General features: G+C 44.8%; 1 protein-coding gene across 1 annotated transcript in view; it reads right to left on the reverse strand.

The window, feature by feature from the left end:
• TENM4 (teneurin transmembrane protein 4) overlaps positions 1–17,496 on the reverse strand; it is a 520,289-nt gene that overhangs the window by 303,074 nt on the left and 199,719 nt on the right. The window contains 1 exon segment of the mRNA XM_025202552.1: positions 349–558. Coding sequence (XP_025058337.1) covers positions 349–558 — 210 coding nt within the window.

The raw sequence follows: 17,496 nt of genomic DNA on the forward strand, positions 1-17,496 counted from the left end.
CCAGCAAACAAAACTCTCCTGGGCGGCGGGTGACATTTCAGCACCGCTGCTGCACAAGCAAAAGTTTCGGAGCTGGGCTCAGGTGCCGTCTCGTTGGGTGGCTTGTTCGAACCCAAGCACGAACGGTTCATTTAGCAGACAGACAAGGGGATGCAATCCGCAGGAAACACAGCGAGGTTCAATGCAACATCGTTTTCCAGATATTAGCAGTAAATTGCAAGCAGGAGTCATCCAATAAAGGGTGCATTAATATTCAAGCCCGAAAGACAAAGCAAACCTTCATTGTACAGGCCCACACACATCTTGTAAGACAAGCAAGCAGTAAAGTAGGTAGAGAGAATAACTCACCATTGGCAGGGACACAGAGGTTTCCAGAGCCACTTTTAACTAAGAATGAATTAGGGACAAACTCTTCCTCAGAGTCAGAGTCCTGGGTTGGCTGGGCCACACCATTGCCTAGCAACCTTCTCTGGCTCTCATTGGCCGGTGGGGAAGGGGGAGGGGAAGGGGACTGCTCAATAGGGGTTGATGAAGCGGATGAACAATGCAAGGGAGGACCTGTGAACCACAAACACAAAACACAGACAGAAAAAATAAAAATTTATAAGGGACACAAGGAAAGTCAACAGAAAGCATGCACAAAGGGGAGGGGGCTTTCCAAACAGGACGTATTGCACATATTTATTAACGTGCCTGTGTGATTAGCACTGTGCGGGAAGAGATACGCTGCATAGGCATGTCTTGCTAGACTTAAGAGACATGCATAGACTCAAATATTCGCATAGTGCAGTTCGTGTCTTGGAAGCCCTGTGGCTTCTGACGGTGCCTATGCTGATATACTGAAATGGGCACCGTGAAGCAAAAAAAGGTTACGCTTCAAACCGAAGCTTATTTTAAAAGAAATATTTATTTGCTCCTATGCTTTCTTACCAAAGTATCTGAAACTGGTTTGGAGGTTGCATTCAATTTGTCCTCTGTGCTGGTTATAAAGCAAAAGGCCCTTACTCAAAGTAAAGCTGTTACTTGTATGAGTAAAGGGTACAGAGAGATCCACTAATGTTGCATTAGTGCCTGTCAGGGAGCAAATGGAGCTAACTAGTCACAGGGCAGGCACAAAAAGTCAATCCAGGCAGTGCAGTTTCACTGATGCAGTCAGAAGCGATGTACTAAATTGGATTCTTAGACAATATTTATACAGTGTACTCCTGCTGACTTCAAAGGAAATGGGATCTGGAGCATAGAAAGTATTCAGGTCCCAGCTCTAAAAAACACGGTGCAAAGGATCTGCAGGATCAGGGCCTGATATCAAGCAGACTTTGGAAAAACACTGGCAAACCTAAACCCCCAAGTAGCTAAAAGAAAGCTACTCACACAGGTAAGTCTCCAGTCAGAATATGTGCAGTACATCACTTAAAAACAAGGGGAATATAAGCACAGACATATAATACATTAAAATACAGGACAGTGCATTTGAATGTGTTTTTTTTCCCTTGAAACATTTCCTGGGAGAGTCAATGATTAATCGTTCACATTTTCCAAAAAGTTATCATTTGGAAATCCATCAAAATTACTCAGAGCTGAAAAATCACCAGAAGGAAACTGTCTAGCTTAGTAAAAGTTTTTGTTGTAAAGAACCTCTATTTGAACACAACAAAATTATATGCTACAGCATAGATGAGAAGCAAGATTTGTGAGGCAAGGTAAAATCTGTTATTGGACCAACTTTATAGTTGGGGTAAATGTTAACAGAAGCTTTTGGGCACTCAATGCCCTTCTTCAGACTATACTTGCTTCCTTCTCCAATCCGAGGAAGGGCATTTTGTGCCTGAAAGCTTGTCTAACATCCATCCCAACTAAAGCCGGACCAATAAAAGGCATTGCTTTGCCTCACAAATCTTGCTGCTTGTGTATTCCCTGGACCATCGTGGCTGCAACAACACTACAATGCTACAACAGCATAGTTGCACAGTATTTCCTACTAGACACAAAGTTAACACGGTAGAAAGAGCACACAACCCCAAAACAATTGAGCATGAGAAGGTTTAGAAACCTAAAAGGTCTCTTTTGCCCCCTTGGTTTCCTCCCACCTTAGTCTTGGTCACTGGACCTTGTCATGATGGACACGGGGTGCCTGCCTCTGGAAGTTGCCTCCCGGGTATATGCAGATCCTGTACCTCGTAGAAGGGTCCTACAGCATTTGACTGCATTGTTTTTCCGCGAAGGTCTGATCGCAGTTGACTGCAAAGCAAAGGTACTAGAGAATGCAGAGGAATGAAACCTGAAGCTGCTGTTCTCGGAGGTGCTGCGAGTAATTGTGGCTCCCCTGAGAAGTAGTCAGTCTTGGCTAAGAAGCCTAAACTCCTATGTACCAACAGTGTTTTGATTGCATTCGGTGCTGTCTGCGCCTGAAGCCATGAACCCTATGTATTTTATTAAGCTCTTGGTTGGATTGATCTGTGTGTAGATCCCTCCTCCCAGCTCCGAGACATGGTTAACTCGAAATCTCTGGAATGCAGTCTATGGACTCACAGCCACACACCCTTCCTGCTAGGGGAGCCAGAAAGCTGTAGATCTCCCTCTGCAATAACTGTGTAGGTAGTAAGGCAGCTGGAGGGAAAGATGGGGTATTTATTCTTTAGCCAGCAAGAACGTGGGCTTATGCATGTGCAATGTTTTGGTGGGGGAAGTAGGAGAGGGGGAAGCAGTGTCTAGTGGTTAGAGCACTAGCCCAAGACTTGGGAACAGAGCACTGCTCTGCAACAGCTTTCCTTTGTGACCTTAAGCTCCTCACTTAGCCTGACCATACTTCAATCTCACAGTCTGTGAAATGGGAATGATAGCCTATGGATGTAGTTAACCCCACATATCCCTGACTTTTTGAGGCAATGAGAGGAACATGGGCTTCCCAGGGAGGTGGTGCTCTCCCCTACCTTGGGGGTCTTTAAGAGAGGCTGGATAGGCATTTGGCTGGGGTCATCTGTCCTCTTTCCTGTCTAGGCAGGGGGTTGGACACGATGATCTGCTGAGGTCCCTTCCCACACTAACATCTATGAAGCTATGAAACACACAGTGGGGGGGACATGCAGGCCTCATACAAACAGATAAGCATTTTCTAGCCCTTTTCTACCCCATCTACAGAAAGGCAAATTCTAGTTGTGGCCATCACACTCAGAGGAGCACACCCCCTTAAAAAGATCAGGCCAGGGAGGGGAATGGGTTTTCTTCTTTGTCCTTCCCCAAACTGGCCTCTGGCGGAGGTCAGGCATAGTGGTGTAATTCCATTGACCTTTTCAGGTTATCCTTGATTAATTCTGGTTTAGCGGCGATCCAAATCAGGCCCAGCAGTGAACTAGCTAATCCACAGGCCTCTAATCAATGGAATCAGAATGGCTTATCTGTGGCTCAGAGGCCCTATAATAATTCACCTTCAGCACAAGTTGTGCTTCTAGAGCGGCAGGGGTGACCAATATAAACTATAATGGTCCTAATTTGCCACAAAATTGTTCAACTCTAATATGAATTCTATACATTTCTAGTATTTCTGCTGTGAAACCCTGAATCCTAATGTGATGCTTAATAAACTGGAAGATGCTTTATCTATGTCTCCAGGAAGCCTAGTTCCTAAATCTCTCTCAGAATTTAGCTCTCCAGGCCCATAATGACACAAGAAATGTCACCCTGGGTCAGACCACAGGTCCATCCAGCTCACTATCCTGGGCTCTCATAATGGCCCTATTCCAGTTGACAGAAGATAATACTTTCCAGCCACACAAACCCCAAGACCAGCTAACATACAAGCCCATAATATTTTCAACCCCAGATTCTTTATGAAACCTTTATTAAAAGGGAGAGAAATAAGATGACTAAATTTAACAAATATATGGGAATGGTAAAACTTGGGCTATCCTAATACACCTCATACTCTTGGTGCTTTGCTCAAGTCAGGCAGTGCACATGGCAGGAGTATGACAATGTGAAGTTACAACGGTCCCACGTGCAAAATATCAATGCTTCTGTCGGTTTGTGTCAGACGGTTTATACTATTTTACAATAGTTTTTGATACTACATTTCCCTAGATTTTTCCTAGTGTGACCCTTCTCCAATACTGAAATAATGGCAAGGGGAAAAGAAAAGCTAAGGAAAACTTACTCTATAGTCCGCACTAGATTTTAATCACCTACACCCTTATCGAATACACGTTTAAGTTCTCTTGGGCTTCAAGGAGTGCATGATCTGACCTTTTATATGGAAGATTTCAGTAAGCTCATGCATACTAACAATGCTATTCGCATATGCAGTCATTTCCAGGGCATAGACACATACTGCTGTGTATCCTGGAAAATCCCCCCACCTCCTTATGCAAACAGGATTTATGTGGATACAAGAGGGGATTCCACAAGCTATTGTTTAAAGAGGGACATCAGTCAGTTTTGCTCATAGCTGTATGGCTTCCAATTCACATGTAAAACATACATAGGCACAATAACACCTTCATGTTAAATGTATCAACTGTCTCCGGTGTACAAATCAAATGTAGCTGATAGCCTCACATAAACAATTCTTTAAGAGCATTATCTGCTTCTTGTTGATTGTACAAAATGCCAAAAATAAATGTCAGCATCTAACAAATCTAAAGCCAGCAGTGGGTCCAAGACACCAAGCTAAATCCTTTACTTTACTCATGCAGGTAATCTCACTGAAGCCAGGGGGACTATGTGCCTGAGTCAGGCAAGTAGGATTTGGCTCATCTGCTTTCGTCCTGGCTTCTAGAGGAAAATTTTCTAATTGATTAGTACAAAATGAATTCACAGTAACAGTGGGTTGCTATGGAACCTGAGCAAATAGGCCAAATCCGTTGACAACATGTGGTATTTCTCTTTCAAAAAAATATAAAACAGAAGGACCAGATCACCCATTCATTATGCACACCCTTGTAATTTGGAAACTAATGAAAAGAAAAACAAAACCAATTCCAACGATGGGTCCCTTGGCATCATTTTGTATCCATCCCATGTATCCTTTTTTACAAGGAATAGTCCAAATGTTCTTTGGACCTGGAGCACAAATAATAAAAAGTTGCACAGCTCTGTATGAATGATATGCTACTTTCACTGGTTAAGGGAAAGCTAAACATAAACTTCTCATTGTACCAATATGCCAGTATTTCAGCTTAAACCATTTTTGGGGAAAAAAACCCAAACCCCCCAGTAACAGGGAAAGATATGTTGAAACCTCTAGAAGATTTAGAAATGTATTGAAGAATCACAAATTTTGGAAATGGTTTACCAAAAAGGTTCTATTTCCCTACTTAAAATAAACCTGTAAAATACACTCAGCTACTTAAAAGCTGGAGGGAAAAAACAGGGAAGTACCACACTGGTCCATAATATTTCAGGAAAAAGTTCCGAAAAATAATAAGGAAAGCTTCAGTTCATACTATACACTTTGGTTTAATCTTGCAAAAGTCATTGCATCTCTTCAAAGGCATTGAACACCTCACAGGAATGGACCCTTAGAAAGTCTACCATCAAGAACAGTTATTAGGAAGTCAGTAATTTAGGGCACACAACGAGATGCCCAGCAATTAAGGGCAGTAAAATGCCTCTCTTGGGATCATCATAAAAGTTAAATTTGTCCCAAACTGGTTAGATATCAGGTGCTGATGAACACTGATTTTTTCCCATTGCAAATGCCTTAAGGCAGGTATTTCAGTAGAGTTAATGTAACATTGGCCAAAATATTTAGAAGGATATTGTCTACAATAAATGAATTGTTAGCATCAGATTTCTATGGCACCATCCACTAGCGACTTTCAGCTGCAGACTGCAAGGTGCTTGCCAATACACTGAGAATTTCAGCCTCAGCATGATGGAGCACTCCTTATGCTCAGGGGACCTGAAAAGCAGACAGTAGCCTGTCCCAAGTAACACAGCAAGTCAGTGGCAGTGTCAAAAATAGCCCTTCAATCTGTTTCTCTTGCCTCTTCATTCGGCTGGATCAGACTCAGAGTCTATTTCTCATATCTGAAAATACCATTTCGAATAGCAAAATACAATAACGTAATATCAGGAAACAGGAAAAAAAGTCATGTTGCTATTAATTAGAAGCAGGAACTACCGCAGATACCAGTTCAGAACGTCTGCATCAGGTCACAGCAGCTAAATTGCTCAGCTTATTATACAGCCATAAAAAACTGAAGTTGATAACAACTCTGCCAGTGGAGCCTTAATTATAGTGGCAATGCCAAGCACCATCATAATCAAAATTACACTATCCCCAAAGCCTTGCCTTTAAAAGAGGCCTCACAGTCATTCTGGATTCAAAGCCAGGCTGGATAAATTTTAGAAAAAAAAGCATACTCCATAACGTGCTGGCTGAGTTCATTACCCTGTCAAACCAAAAAAAAAAAAAAGGAGCTAAAACATATGCATCTTTTTTCTGTCCTCCTTGCACAATGATTTGGAGCCATCCTGCCTGCCATCCAAACTAAATCTTTTTGATTTCTATTAAAACTATATCTAGTCTTGAAGCTGAAGAAATCCATGACCTGCGTATACAACAGAAATGTGTTTGTACCTATAACTGGCAAAAAAGAGGAAGAATCAGTCCATTTTGCACACACCATTTCAAATGGACTCAAACCCACAAGCGTGAAGTAATACATTAAGGGTGAGATCTTTAACGTGTGCATAGTTAAGATGAACGGTGACACAGAAGTATCAGCAGAGCTGGCATCAGGGCATCTCAAACCACGGCCTTTGACATGGGTTGTGACATGGTAAGGTGGGAAAAGGTGTGGGGCAGCTACCTTGCCTGCTTAAAAGTGCTTTGCAGAATATAAAATGCAGTAACTTGCTCCACTTGTATTTCAGGGCATTATAATCCCTGCTGATTTAAAGAGGGGGGTGGGAGAAACAGCTATGCAAGTCTGGCACGTAGATTTTTAAGGCGAGGGGGAACAGGCTACCTGAAACGGGCCCTTGCTTAGTGCACGTTAAAATGCTGCTTTTTTAGCTGGGGTTTAGGTTGTAGCCGTGTTGGTCTAAGAACACAGGCAGACAAGGTTCTTTGGGTGAATCAGATATCTTTTATTAGACCAACTTTTTTAGCTGACACAAGTCTGGCTGCCTTGGAGTCAGGTAGGGAGTGAAACCCCATCCTCCCCCCACCGCGAATTCTCCTGAGGACTCACAGCATATCGTGCCTTTCATATGGATAGCATAAAACACCTCTGGAAAAAGCAAGTCGAGCTAGCTTTCTGGCAAAACGTGGCAGTGAATCATAGAAATAAGAAGTTGTTATTGAAATTTATTGCTGTTCTTTAACAATAGGTGGTCACAACATTGTTAGTTCAACAGGAAGTATATATCATGTGCTAGGAATTGATTAAATTTTTTTTTTTTTTAAAAAAGCAGCCTTTGAAAACTATTCTTAGTCATTTATATTTCCTGGGGTTTCACCTGAGCTTTTTTTTTATTTTATTTGATTCAATTTTGTGGGTTTGATGTATGGCTGTAGAGAGAGGAGGGAAAAAGGAAAAAATAAAAGGAACAAACGCATATCCGCTTAACAAGAAAAATCCGGGCAGTTACGACGGCTTCAAAACTCAGAAATAACTAGTGGGCCTTGAAAATGTAAGAGAGTGGTGGCACCCCCCTAAAAAAACCTGTCATATTAGAAACAGGCCCATATGAGGGCAGGGTGAGAGAACTGCACTCATTTGAACTGCTGCTAAGGACAGAGTCACAGGGGACAGATGTCACCAGGGGGATGGGTGACTTACATCGTCATTTTTTGCAGCCCTGATTTCACATTTCACTCTCTGAAAGCACATTTCACTCTCTGAAAATGGACATTTGCTTTACACCAGAGGTTAGCAACCTACAAGCCCTGGGCAGGATCCGGCTTGTTGAGCCACTGCATCTGGCCCACAGACCCAGGGGAGTTCGGCTGCGTTCTGGTGGGGAGGGGGCTTTACCTGCCACATGCTGCTGCAGCCGATTGCCCATGCCACAGTCAGGCAGCAGGGAAAAGCAGCGGCCAGATCCTAGTGCCTGCCCACCTTAGACCTGAGCTGGGTCATTCTGGCTTGCCTCCCCAAAAAGGTTGGCAATTGTTGCTTTACACCACTGCCTGCCAGTAGGGCATAGTCATGGTGAAAATGCCTTTCCCATGGATGCAATAAGTTAGGATGGATGAACATTTTGGGCAGGAATCCCAGTTTCTCCCTGCTCACCTTCACTGAACCCAGCCTATCCTTGTGGGTTCCTTTGGGCTGACAGGGAAGCGATGAGGAGTGTAGAGAGGAGCTTAGGTACCAAAAGCTCATGATGAGAGCACTGGGGCTGGCCAGCCAGGTCAAGAACCCAGTGAAGGGACATGGGAAGGACACCTACTCCCTTCTGTCTATAGCTCATCAACCACACTTCACAAATAGGCTGCTGGAGAGCAGGCTCTTCTGGGATGGCACCAGGGTAGATGCTATCTGGCTGTCAGACAGAAATGCAGTTGTCAGGGAGGCTTTGCTTTTGATACAGGGAGCAGTTTTCTGCAAGCACAGAATGGGAAGTAGCATTCCTCTACCCTTGCAGAGGTTTGTGGGCCTATCAAGGTAATGGTGCAGAGGTTCCTCCCTTCCTGAAACAGGGATGAGAGGAGCAAGAAACAGAGACCATGCTCTTCTCTCCTCCTGCCCCAAGAAAAAGTCTGGACCAAGTAAATCAGTGCAGGGATATGAGCCAGCAGAAAATGACTGTCCCTTGAATGGAGCTGAGGAGAAAGGAAGGAATGTAATTCCTTTCGTGCCCTGGGGTAGTACAACATTGCTTAAGACGGATTCTGCCACCCCTAGGAATAATAGCCCAAGTTTCAGAAAATTAAATGAGAAACTGCATGAGCTGAACACACACATCCCTACACCTATACCCACAGCCCACCTACCCATCCCTGTTGGTCATTTGTGGGAACAAGAGTGGAAAAAAAGCATATGCAAATTAGCTATACAATTTTCTGAAAATCAGACCAAACAAATGTGACTTTGGTGTTACACTAAAGCACGAGTAATTAATCTCATTTCCAAATGCAAGAGAGTCTGCTTGTATCTCTCTCCAAAGCAATAAATAAACAAATGAATAAAGGTCAACCTAGATATATAAAGGAAAAATATATGGAAGGAAGGAAGGAAGGAAGAACATTTCTTATATAGTTATTATATGCAATGTAAATCTTTGTAACATTTGTGTTATTTCTTCTTGTGTGTGAAATTTTTATGCAAATCATCCATATCCTCTAAGATTTTAAGGGAAGCACAGGCCTAATTATGGATCAGCATTACAAAAGCTTGCTTGGCTTTGCTCAAGCCCAACTCGTAAAAGAATAATGTAATCAGTAGGAAGGATGATGAGCTGCCCATGAAATGGCCTGTCTCCATCTGACACTAATGCTCTCTCTGATCCAGAACACCCCATATAAAGTCTGAAGGTCACTGCAAATGATTACATGTAAATCTTCTTAAAGGCACATTTTTCTCCCTGTTTCAGAAACAAAGTTTAGATTTTGTAGAAATTGCTTTCACTAAGTCTGTTAATGAAAAGGTTGACATGAGGCTTGTTGAACTTTACTTACTTGCCCAGGCAATGTGGGGGAAGGACAGGGGGCAGGGGCACAGGCAACTGCATAGCTGTTTAACTGGTGTGGACAATATCATTAGTATTTTTTTTCATTAATATTGGATTTTGTCAAGCATTTCCCCCCATTTTTGACTAGGTTAGTAAAGTTAGAAATGTTGCCAGGCTCATTTACACTCATTGCTTTTGAACAAGTCAATGAAGCCAGACCTGTCAAAAAGTGAAAACTAACATAAAACTGCACTGTACCATGTATCAGAGAGGGAAACTAATGAATGACATGGTCCAAAACAAAAGCTCAGCCAATGGTCATCAAAGGGCTTGATAAGTCTTGTAAACTAGTCCAACAGGGGTACAGACATACTGTATTTATTCCAAGTCTGGAGAATATGTTGTTGGCCAAGCAATGGTGCTAAGAAAGGGGAGAGATGCAGTTTTTGTTCTGTTTTATTGGCAGCTGCTACTAGGGACTGCTTGTACATGCCACAGGGGTTTAATTTGGTTTAGTTCTCCCTAAATTGAAATGGTGGGTTTTTTAAAAAAAATGTTTAAATTTAGGAAGAAATAAACTGAACTAAACCCCTGTGGCATGTACAAAAGGGTGGGGGCCTGATCCTTACCTACCTCTTTGGCGGTAGGGGGGCAAGCTGTTGGCAGGGTGAGCGGTCCCTGAGCTGCACGGGGGCCCCCCAGGTGGCACCTGCCTGCTGTCACCCACCCAGGTAGTCCTGGGGGGTGCCACAGCCATGGAGGAAAGCACCACCCCCCGCCGCAGCTGCAGAGGGAAGCACTGGGCCCACTGCACAGCTTAGGTAGGCAGGCAGGCTCCAGGAGAAAAAAAAAAAGATCAGACTTGACGCTTTTTTTTTCTTCAGTGGAGCCTGCCTGCATGGGCTGCCGCTGGGTCCCACAGCCCCTGAGCTGCGCAGGGCCCACCAAGCCCCGAGCACGTCAGCTTCCAGTGTCCCATGCACTGTTGCACTTTGTTAGGTAGCAAAATAGAGCACCGCGGAGGTCATGGGTGACTGTTGCTGCCTTAGTCAGAGGGAGCACATGTCCCCCCTGCGACCAGTCTTGCCGACTGGTGGAGAAAATCGCCCCACAGCCGATCCTACCAACCGGTGGGGGTGTCCCCTGTGGCCAATCCTGGTGACCGGTGTGGAGGGGGGTGGTCCACCGTGGATGATCCTGCAATCGCTGCAGCCGCTTCCAGTAGTGGCTGTGGCTGCTTTTGGGAGCAAGCGCAGGCTGATGGCTGCAGCCACTTCCGGGAGTGGCTGCAGCAATTGCAGCAATCAGCTGGCGCTTGCAGGGGGGGCACCGGCACTCCCACAGCCCCCCACCCCGCCCATCACCTAAGCAGTGAGCTCGGCTAGTCTGGGGGTGCACTGGTGCTCTCAGGGGGTGCACATGCACCCCGTGCTCCCCCTATGCATCACCATTGGCGGAGGTGTTTTTTCTTCCTACGTAGCAAAGTCATTTAAAGCGGAATACGCCACTGTGTGTGCAAACAGCAACGCCATTGAAGTGGTGCAAAAGGGGATTTAAGTTTCTTTAAAGGCCAATTTAGTGGTGTATACAAAGGTCCATCATGACTACAACAAAGAAGACGTGGCAAGGCAGAAGGGCAATGTAGGAGATCACTAGGTGTCTTCTAGAGGAAAACTGAATGGCAATAATAGAGTAAGTGCCAGTTTCCGTTCCACATATTGGGTTCCTAAGTGCAATTTTATTCTACCCTGTTCAAGTCCTGGAAACCCGTTAATGCATCTACTTTTTTAACAGGCCATCATCCTCCCCTTAGGATAATCACAAAAAAGCAGTGAGGAAGATGGTGATCCACCTACCTTTTGAGGTACTTGGGAAGGATGGAATAGAATCACAGGAAAGAACCTAAAATCCACCTCGGCACATAAAAAACAGAATATAATCTGGCCCGAAGTGTCTAGAGCCAGGATTTCGAATTACGGGGAGGTGGGGGGAAGCTCCCCCATAAAAGATGAGAGCCCCCCTGTAAGATTTGAAAATCATAACCTGGAGGCGGGGTCTCTGATTCTATTAGGACATTGTGATGGGCACCCCAATTGTTTTTGCAGACCCCCACCAAGAGTCAAAGTGTAATTTGAACCCTGTTTAGAGCAGTGGTTCTCACTTAGTTTTTCTTGCTCAGGGGAGATGTGCTGCCCTTGCCCCCTTTGTCTTGATGGACGAAGCCCAGGGGGCACTTATTGTATCCTGTCCGCAGTAGCGGCACTGCCAGTCTGCACTCTTAAGCAGGCCCGCAGCAACAGCCTCCTGTCAGGCCAATCTGCAGTGGGGTACCCCATCCTACTGCAGGCACTTCCTGATCCAGCCCTACATGGTGTCTCCTGGAAACAGAGGCATGGTGGGGCAGTTTCTCCTGGCAGCAGTGTCAGGCTGGCACCCTTATCAGACACACACCACAACTGAGGACCTGTGATTAAGGCTAGAGACAGACATTACACATAAACCGGTTTAAGTGATCAGAAACTAGTTTAAATCTGTAACAGAAGAGATGTTCAGTGTATATAAACCAGCTTCAAAATGGCTGAAACTGATTTGAGAAAAAACCTGGTTGAATGTAGTATCAGACTTAACTGATTTGGGTCAAACTGGTTTATGCAATGTTTGTCCAAGATGCCTTCCTGGTTTAACTTAAGCCAGAGTCCGCCAGCATCCCAGCATGCTCTCTGGGGGTTCTCTGCTCAAAACCCATCAGACTGGCTGCCCCTCTGCTCCCCAGCTGGAGCAGGAACAGGCAGGGGTGGGGGTCTGGTCAGGGAGAGGTTTAACTCCTCCTCTCTATCCCACCGGCAGGGACCTGAGCCGGGTCTGCCAGGCACTCCCCCCTCGCTGTGGCAGCTGTGGGATACCATGGCCCATGAGGCAGAGGGGGGCAGTGAAGAGAGTTAGTCTCTCCTCTTCCCCCACTGGCATCCAGGTCTGCCCACCATTGCCACTGTGCTCACTCCCTGATGCAGATAAGGCCCCATCCTGTCCCCTCCACTGGACGCTGGAGGGAGGAGGAATAACTGCTGTCCCTGACCACCCCAAGGGGCCCTGTGGGTCAGCATCTGGCCATGCCCCCACCCCACCGCTGCAGCAGGAGGGGGACAGCTCTTGTTGGGGGCAGCATCCCCTGTCATAAATCCGAGGAGTATGAGCCGCTTCCTTGCGGGAGTGCTATCCTGCGGGCTGGCAGCACTGTGGTGGGCTGCACATGGCAGCACCAGCATCCAGAGTGGGCCAGAGCCCTCCCAGGCCCCCCAGTGCCACCACACTCTGCAGCAGCTTTGCTGGCTCTGGAGCACGGCCCCAGCCAGAAAGGTGCTCACACTTGGGGAGACAGGGAAAGGGGCTGCCCATCACAGTCGCTCCCTCCTTGCCACTCCAGCGGCTGGGTGATAGCAGGGCCAGACACCACCTGCAGGGCCTCTGGGGGGACAGGGAGTGGGGTTCCTCGCTCTGCCCCCAGGGTACTGCAGCCAGGTCTGCCCGTCCCGGCTACAGCTGCTGCTTGGTCTGTGCTCGGGGCAGTGTCCGGTGGACTATGCCCCCTCCTGCTGGGAGGGGGTTGGCCCCGAGCGTAGAGCAAGTGGTGGCTGCAGACCAAGCGATGGGGAGACTCGGTCTACACTTGGGCCCAGCCCCCTCCCAGCAGGAGGGGACGTATTCTTCCAGATGCACGGTGGCACGGGGGGTGGTGGGGCTGGAAGTGCTCTAGTCCACTCCAGATGCTGGTGCTACTATGTGCCTGGTGGGATAGAGAGGAGGGAATTAAACCCCTCTCCGGACAGTTCATCCTAGACTGACCATGCCCCCCCAGCACAGCTTTTCTGCAGCCGAGGGCATGTGCTAGTGTCCTCCAGCTCCTGGCCTGAGAAACTATAGGCATGTACTTGCATTTTCTCAGTCCAGAGAGAATGTTTGCCCTGTTGCAAAGTGGTTCAGTCTAGGCAGGTTAGACTAACCTGAAAAAGTTGCATCGATTCTGGCTTCGGCTTTGTGAATGTCTGTCCCTAGCCCTAGAGACTGCCTGACGACAGACAATCCCATGCAGATGCTTCACCCTCTCCCTTTCTGTCTGTGGTTCTACAAACAACTTGCTTCAAAACACTGGAAAGATCCCATCAGGCACTCTATCTTAATATTTCCCTTCCAAGCCCGTAGCTTAGAGGTGTTGCACTATCAGGGGATTAGAAGTTTAAATAGAAACAGCCCAAGAATATGCTGGAAATGAAAGCTGCAGCCAAGGAGAACTTTTGGAGCGATGATTTTACATCCTTTTTTCTGGAAGGAACATAATCTGCCTAAATAAGTACAGTCCAAGGAAAACAAGTACAAGCTGTCGATGCCTGGACAGCAAGAGAGGAGGTATCATAGTTACAGCATTAGAATCCTCCCCATCTATCAGTAGGCTCTTTGGGGAGGAAATCGCTGTCAGATGGGATGAATGTGCCCTTGAACAAAGAGGCCATGTCTGCTGCTATTTTGGGTCAAGTTGCAAACTTGGCTTTGGAGTTTTCTATGACTTAACTTTGCTGAGACTATTTGTTTAGTTTATATGATTATTGGGACATCCCCGTTTAGATTAGGCATTGCCTCCTCCTACTGAGCAGGGCCGGCTGTATAAATCCATCTTGGGTTTTGATGGCCAGTCCATTCATGAAGTGACCATTCATTAGGGGGCAGGGGGAGGAATCACAGGGTAGTAACAATAGATTGACAGACTGAATGATAGACAGACGGACAGGATAGTCCCAAATAATCCCACACTCTAAGACTGCATAAATCAATGGCCCATCTGGTTTGCCCTTCTTTTTCCACCAGTGGTCAATTTCAGAACCTTGCTTAAAACATTTCGTAATAATGTACCATCAGGGGAAACGTCTTCCTCACATCGCTTGCTGATCGGCTTCTGCAGTGAAGCAAATAATAACTCGAGTTTTTGCCATATGTCCTACAACTGCTAATCCTCACAAAGCCATTTTCTTCAATATTATAACGTGGCCATTTGTTCCACAGGTTAACAAAATATTTTATAGAAATATTTCCTTTTCTCCTTTTTTAAAACGAATGGCTTTTGATTGCATCACATGCCTTCTGGCTGACATGGCCACGGACTCCAATTTGCATTGCTGAAGGAAAAGACCTCTTAGTCTTCTTGTCTATCTTTGAGGGCTTGTGCATGATCATTGCCTATAGTTTAGAAATCCAATGCTTTGTCAATTATAATTTGAAGTGTCTGGATCAATATAGCTGCCAGGACTTGACTTGGCAGACTATTCCACAGTCTAATAGCCCTAATACCTTCCACTATCAGAAGCGCGCTTAATACAGTGCATTTCACTCACTGCACTGGCTGGTGAATAGGCTAAGTAGGTCTTTCTATTTTTAATTTCTATGATTACCTGCCTGACCTTTTCTATACACTTGACTATTCATTATTGCATACAGCTTTTTTTTCTTTTACATTTATTTGCACACTAAGGTACACTGATCTGCAAGCACCCTGCTTACCAAACTCTCATTCATCAGGTTCAAAAAACAGTCCATGTGTGCATTGGCCAAAATGCTTAAATGGGGAATTGCTTGCTGTTCAGTCGCTTCCATAGTTATTATAGCAATTGCATCACTTTTTAGGGAGAAACTCTGGCTTCTGTTTTACCCTAGTTTTTACCCACTTCCCAATCTGCCCTCCATATAAGCTGTCTTCCCTACAGTCTTTTAAACTTACCCCCACACATACAAGCTCCCATTATGCTTCTTGAAAATCCTTAAAAAGTTGATTTTCATTTGTAATATTACCAGTAGGTTACTTTAACCCCAGGTTTCCACAAATTAATAATTATGCTGTATGCTTCATTACAGATTTACAAAGACACAATCTTGAGTGTATTGCATTCCCCAGAGATAGTTTAATGCAATTTTTCCTACAAACAGAATGATATAGAGAAAAATCATGGCAGCCATGGGCTTTCTGCTCAGTTTTTCTGCAGCTCACGGAGTATTTCCTGTTGAATGTCACTTCCTGTGAAATAATCATGTATATATTGAGCACCTATTTAGCTCTTTAAAATATCCATATATCAAAGCACCATAGAAATGTCTGAAAAATGCATTTACCAAGCATTTCTGCTGCATTTTATTCCAACACCTAGATAAAATATAAAGGCTGATTGTAAAGCAATGTTAAAAAAGAAATTGAAAAAATACTGAATAAGCAAAGCCTCTGACAACTACAGGTAAAATAAGCAGGGTTTTCTTTATAAGGATAATTTTCTATACTCTCATGTGATCTGTGTATGTAGACACTCTATTTAAGCTACATAATGCTTGAGTTCCATATAACAACTGATCTGTCTCTGGAAAAATGTGTGTAGATGAAAGACCAAGTAAAATGAACAGAAGAGGTTTATAAGTTTTACAGTTTATAAGCTTCTTTCTTGACATATGCCTCCTGTGGTTTAGATATGGTCAAATGTCCCGACTACAATGTGAAATGGCTTCTACTCAAGAACAGTTAAGAACGATAAGGAACCATAAAATGAATGTAAAATACACCAGAACATTAAAAACTTAGGATCCAATTGCTGCCCTTAATGTGATGCGCAAAAATCTGTATTTAGCAGCAAACTAGAAAGCTTGACATCATTGAGTTAGTAAGAGTTTTGCCTTTGCCATCAATGGTGCCAGGGTTTCATACTTAGGCAAATGACCTGATTTTCCAAAGTCCTGACCCCCTAAAATTTGCACTAAGCTTTAGATACTGGCATATAAATGTCTAAACCCACTGCACATGCACAGAGAAAACAAAGTGAGACTGAGGAAGGCTGTAGAAACAGCAAAATGCCCATCACTACCTGTCACAGACTCCACGTACAGGGAGGCTACTGTGAAACTCATTTACAGTAGGGATTTCTGGCACTCAGCAACTTAAGGCACTATTGGCAAGCTGTCTTGCATCTAAAGATTCCCAAATGCATTGCTCAGCTAAGGATATTTCAAAGGCAATCCTGGCCGGACAAATTGGCTGTTTGCAGAATAACCGTGTGCTAAGCTGCAAAGCTAAATGCGCCAAAGGCATAACTCCTCCTTTTTGTTATCCCTTTATGATTTTATCATGAATCCCTTCTGTGCGAGTAAACTGCTACCTTGAACAATTGGTCTTTGCAGAGAATTAACCTGGAGACTGTAATCCAAGAGCAACAGTTGTACTACTGCCACTATTGAAGAACCTGCGCTGTATAGCTCTCCTCTTTTGAACTGTGAGGTATGAGAGGGAGAGCTTCTTCTAAACAGATTTCTCAGCATCACTGCATACTAGCAAGGAGCAATTATCTCTGGCAACAGAAAAGAAAACAAGGACTTACTCTGTTTGATATAAAAAATATTATTTAAAAAAATAAGTAGCTGTAACACAGTCTTTATATCACACAGAGAAATATATAGAATGAGAAGTCTCCCTCAATAAACTTAGATCTATACAAGGTTTATACATGGGATTTACAAGGCCTTGGCACCCGTATCATTGACCCTGGCCACAAGATCTTGTAAACTCAAGCCCTGGGCACCGGAGGGAAGCTGGGACATTGATAGCCGGAAAGAAAGCCCTGCTGGAATCGAAGATGCAGAACAGTTGTGGATGGGGAGGGGAAAGAACAAGCTCAGGTGGGAAGGGGAATCTGGGAAAGGAACAAACTAAATGAGAGTTATATGGCTATTCTGGCTGCAGAGGCAAAGTATGGCAGGTTGATAGGGAAGCTGGGGCAATGGAAGTGGCTGGGGAATGGCTAGATGGGAAGGGGTAACAGTGATGAATGATTTTCCAGCTGGTTTATTCAGCAG

The sequence above is a fragment of the Alligator sinensis genome, unplaced genomic scaffold (assembly GCF_000455745.1).
Source record: "Alligator sinensis unplaced genomic scaffold, ASM45574v1 scaffold1089_1, whole genome shotgun sequence".
Classification (NCBI taxonomy): domain Eukaryota; kingdom Metazoa; phylum Chordata; order Crocodylia; family Alligatoridae; genus Alligator; species Alligator sinensis.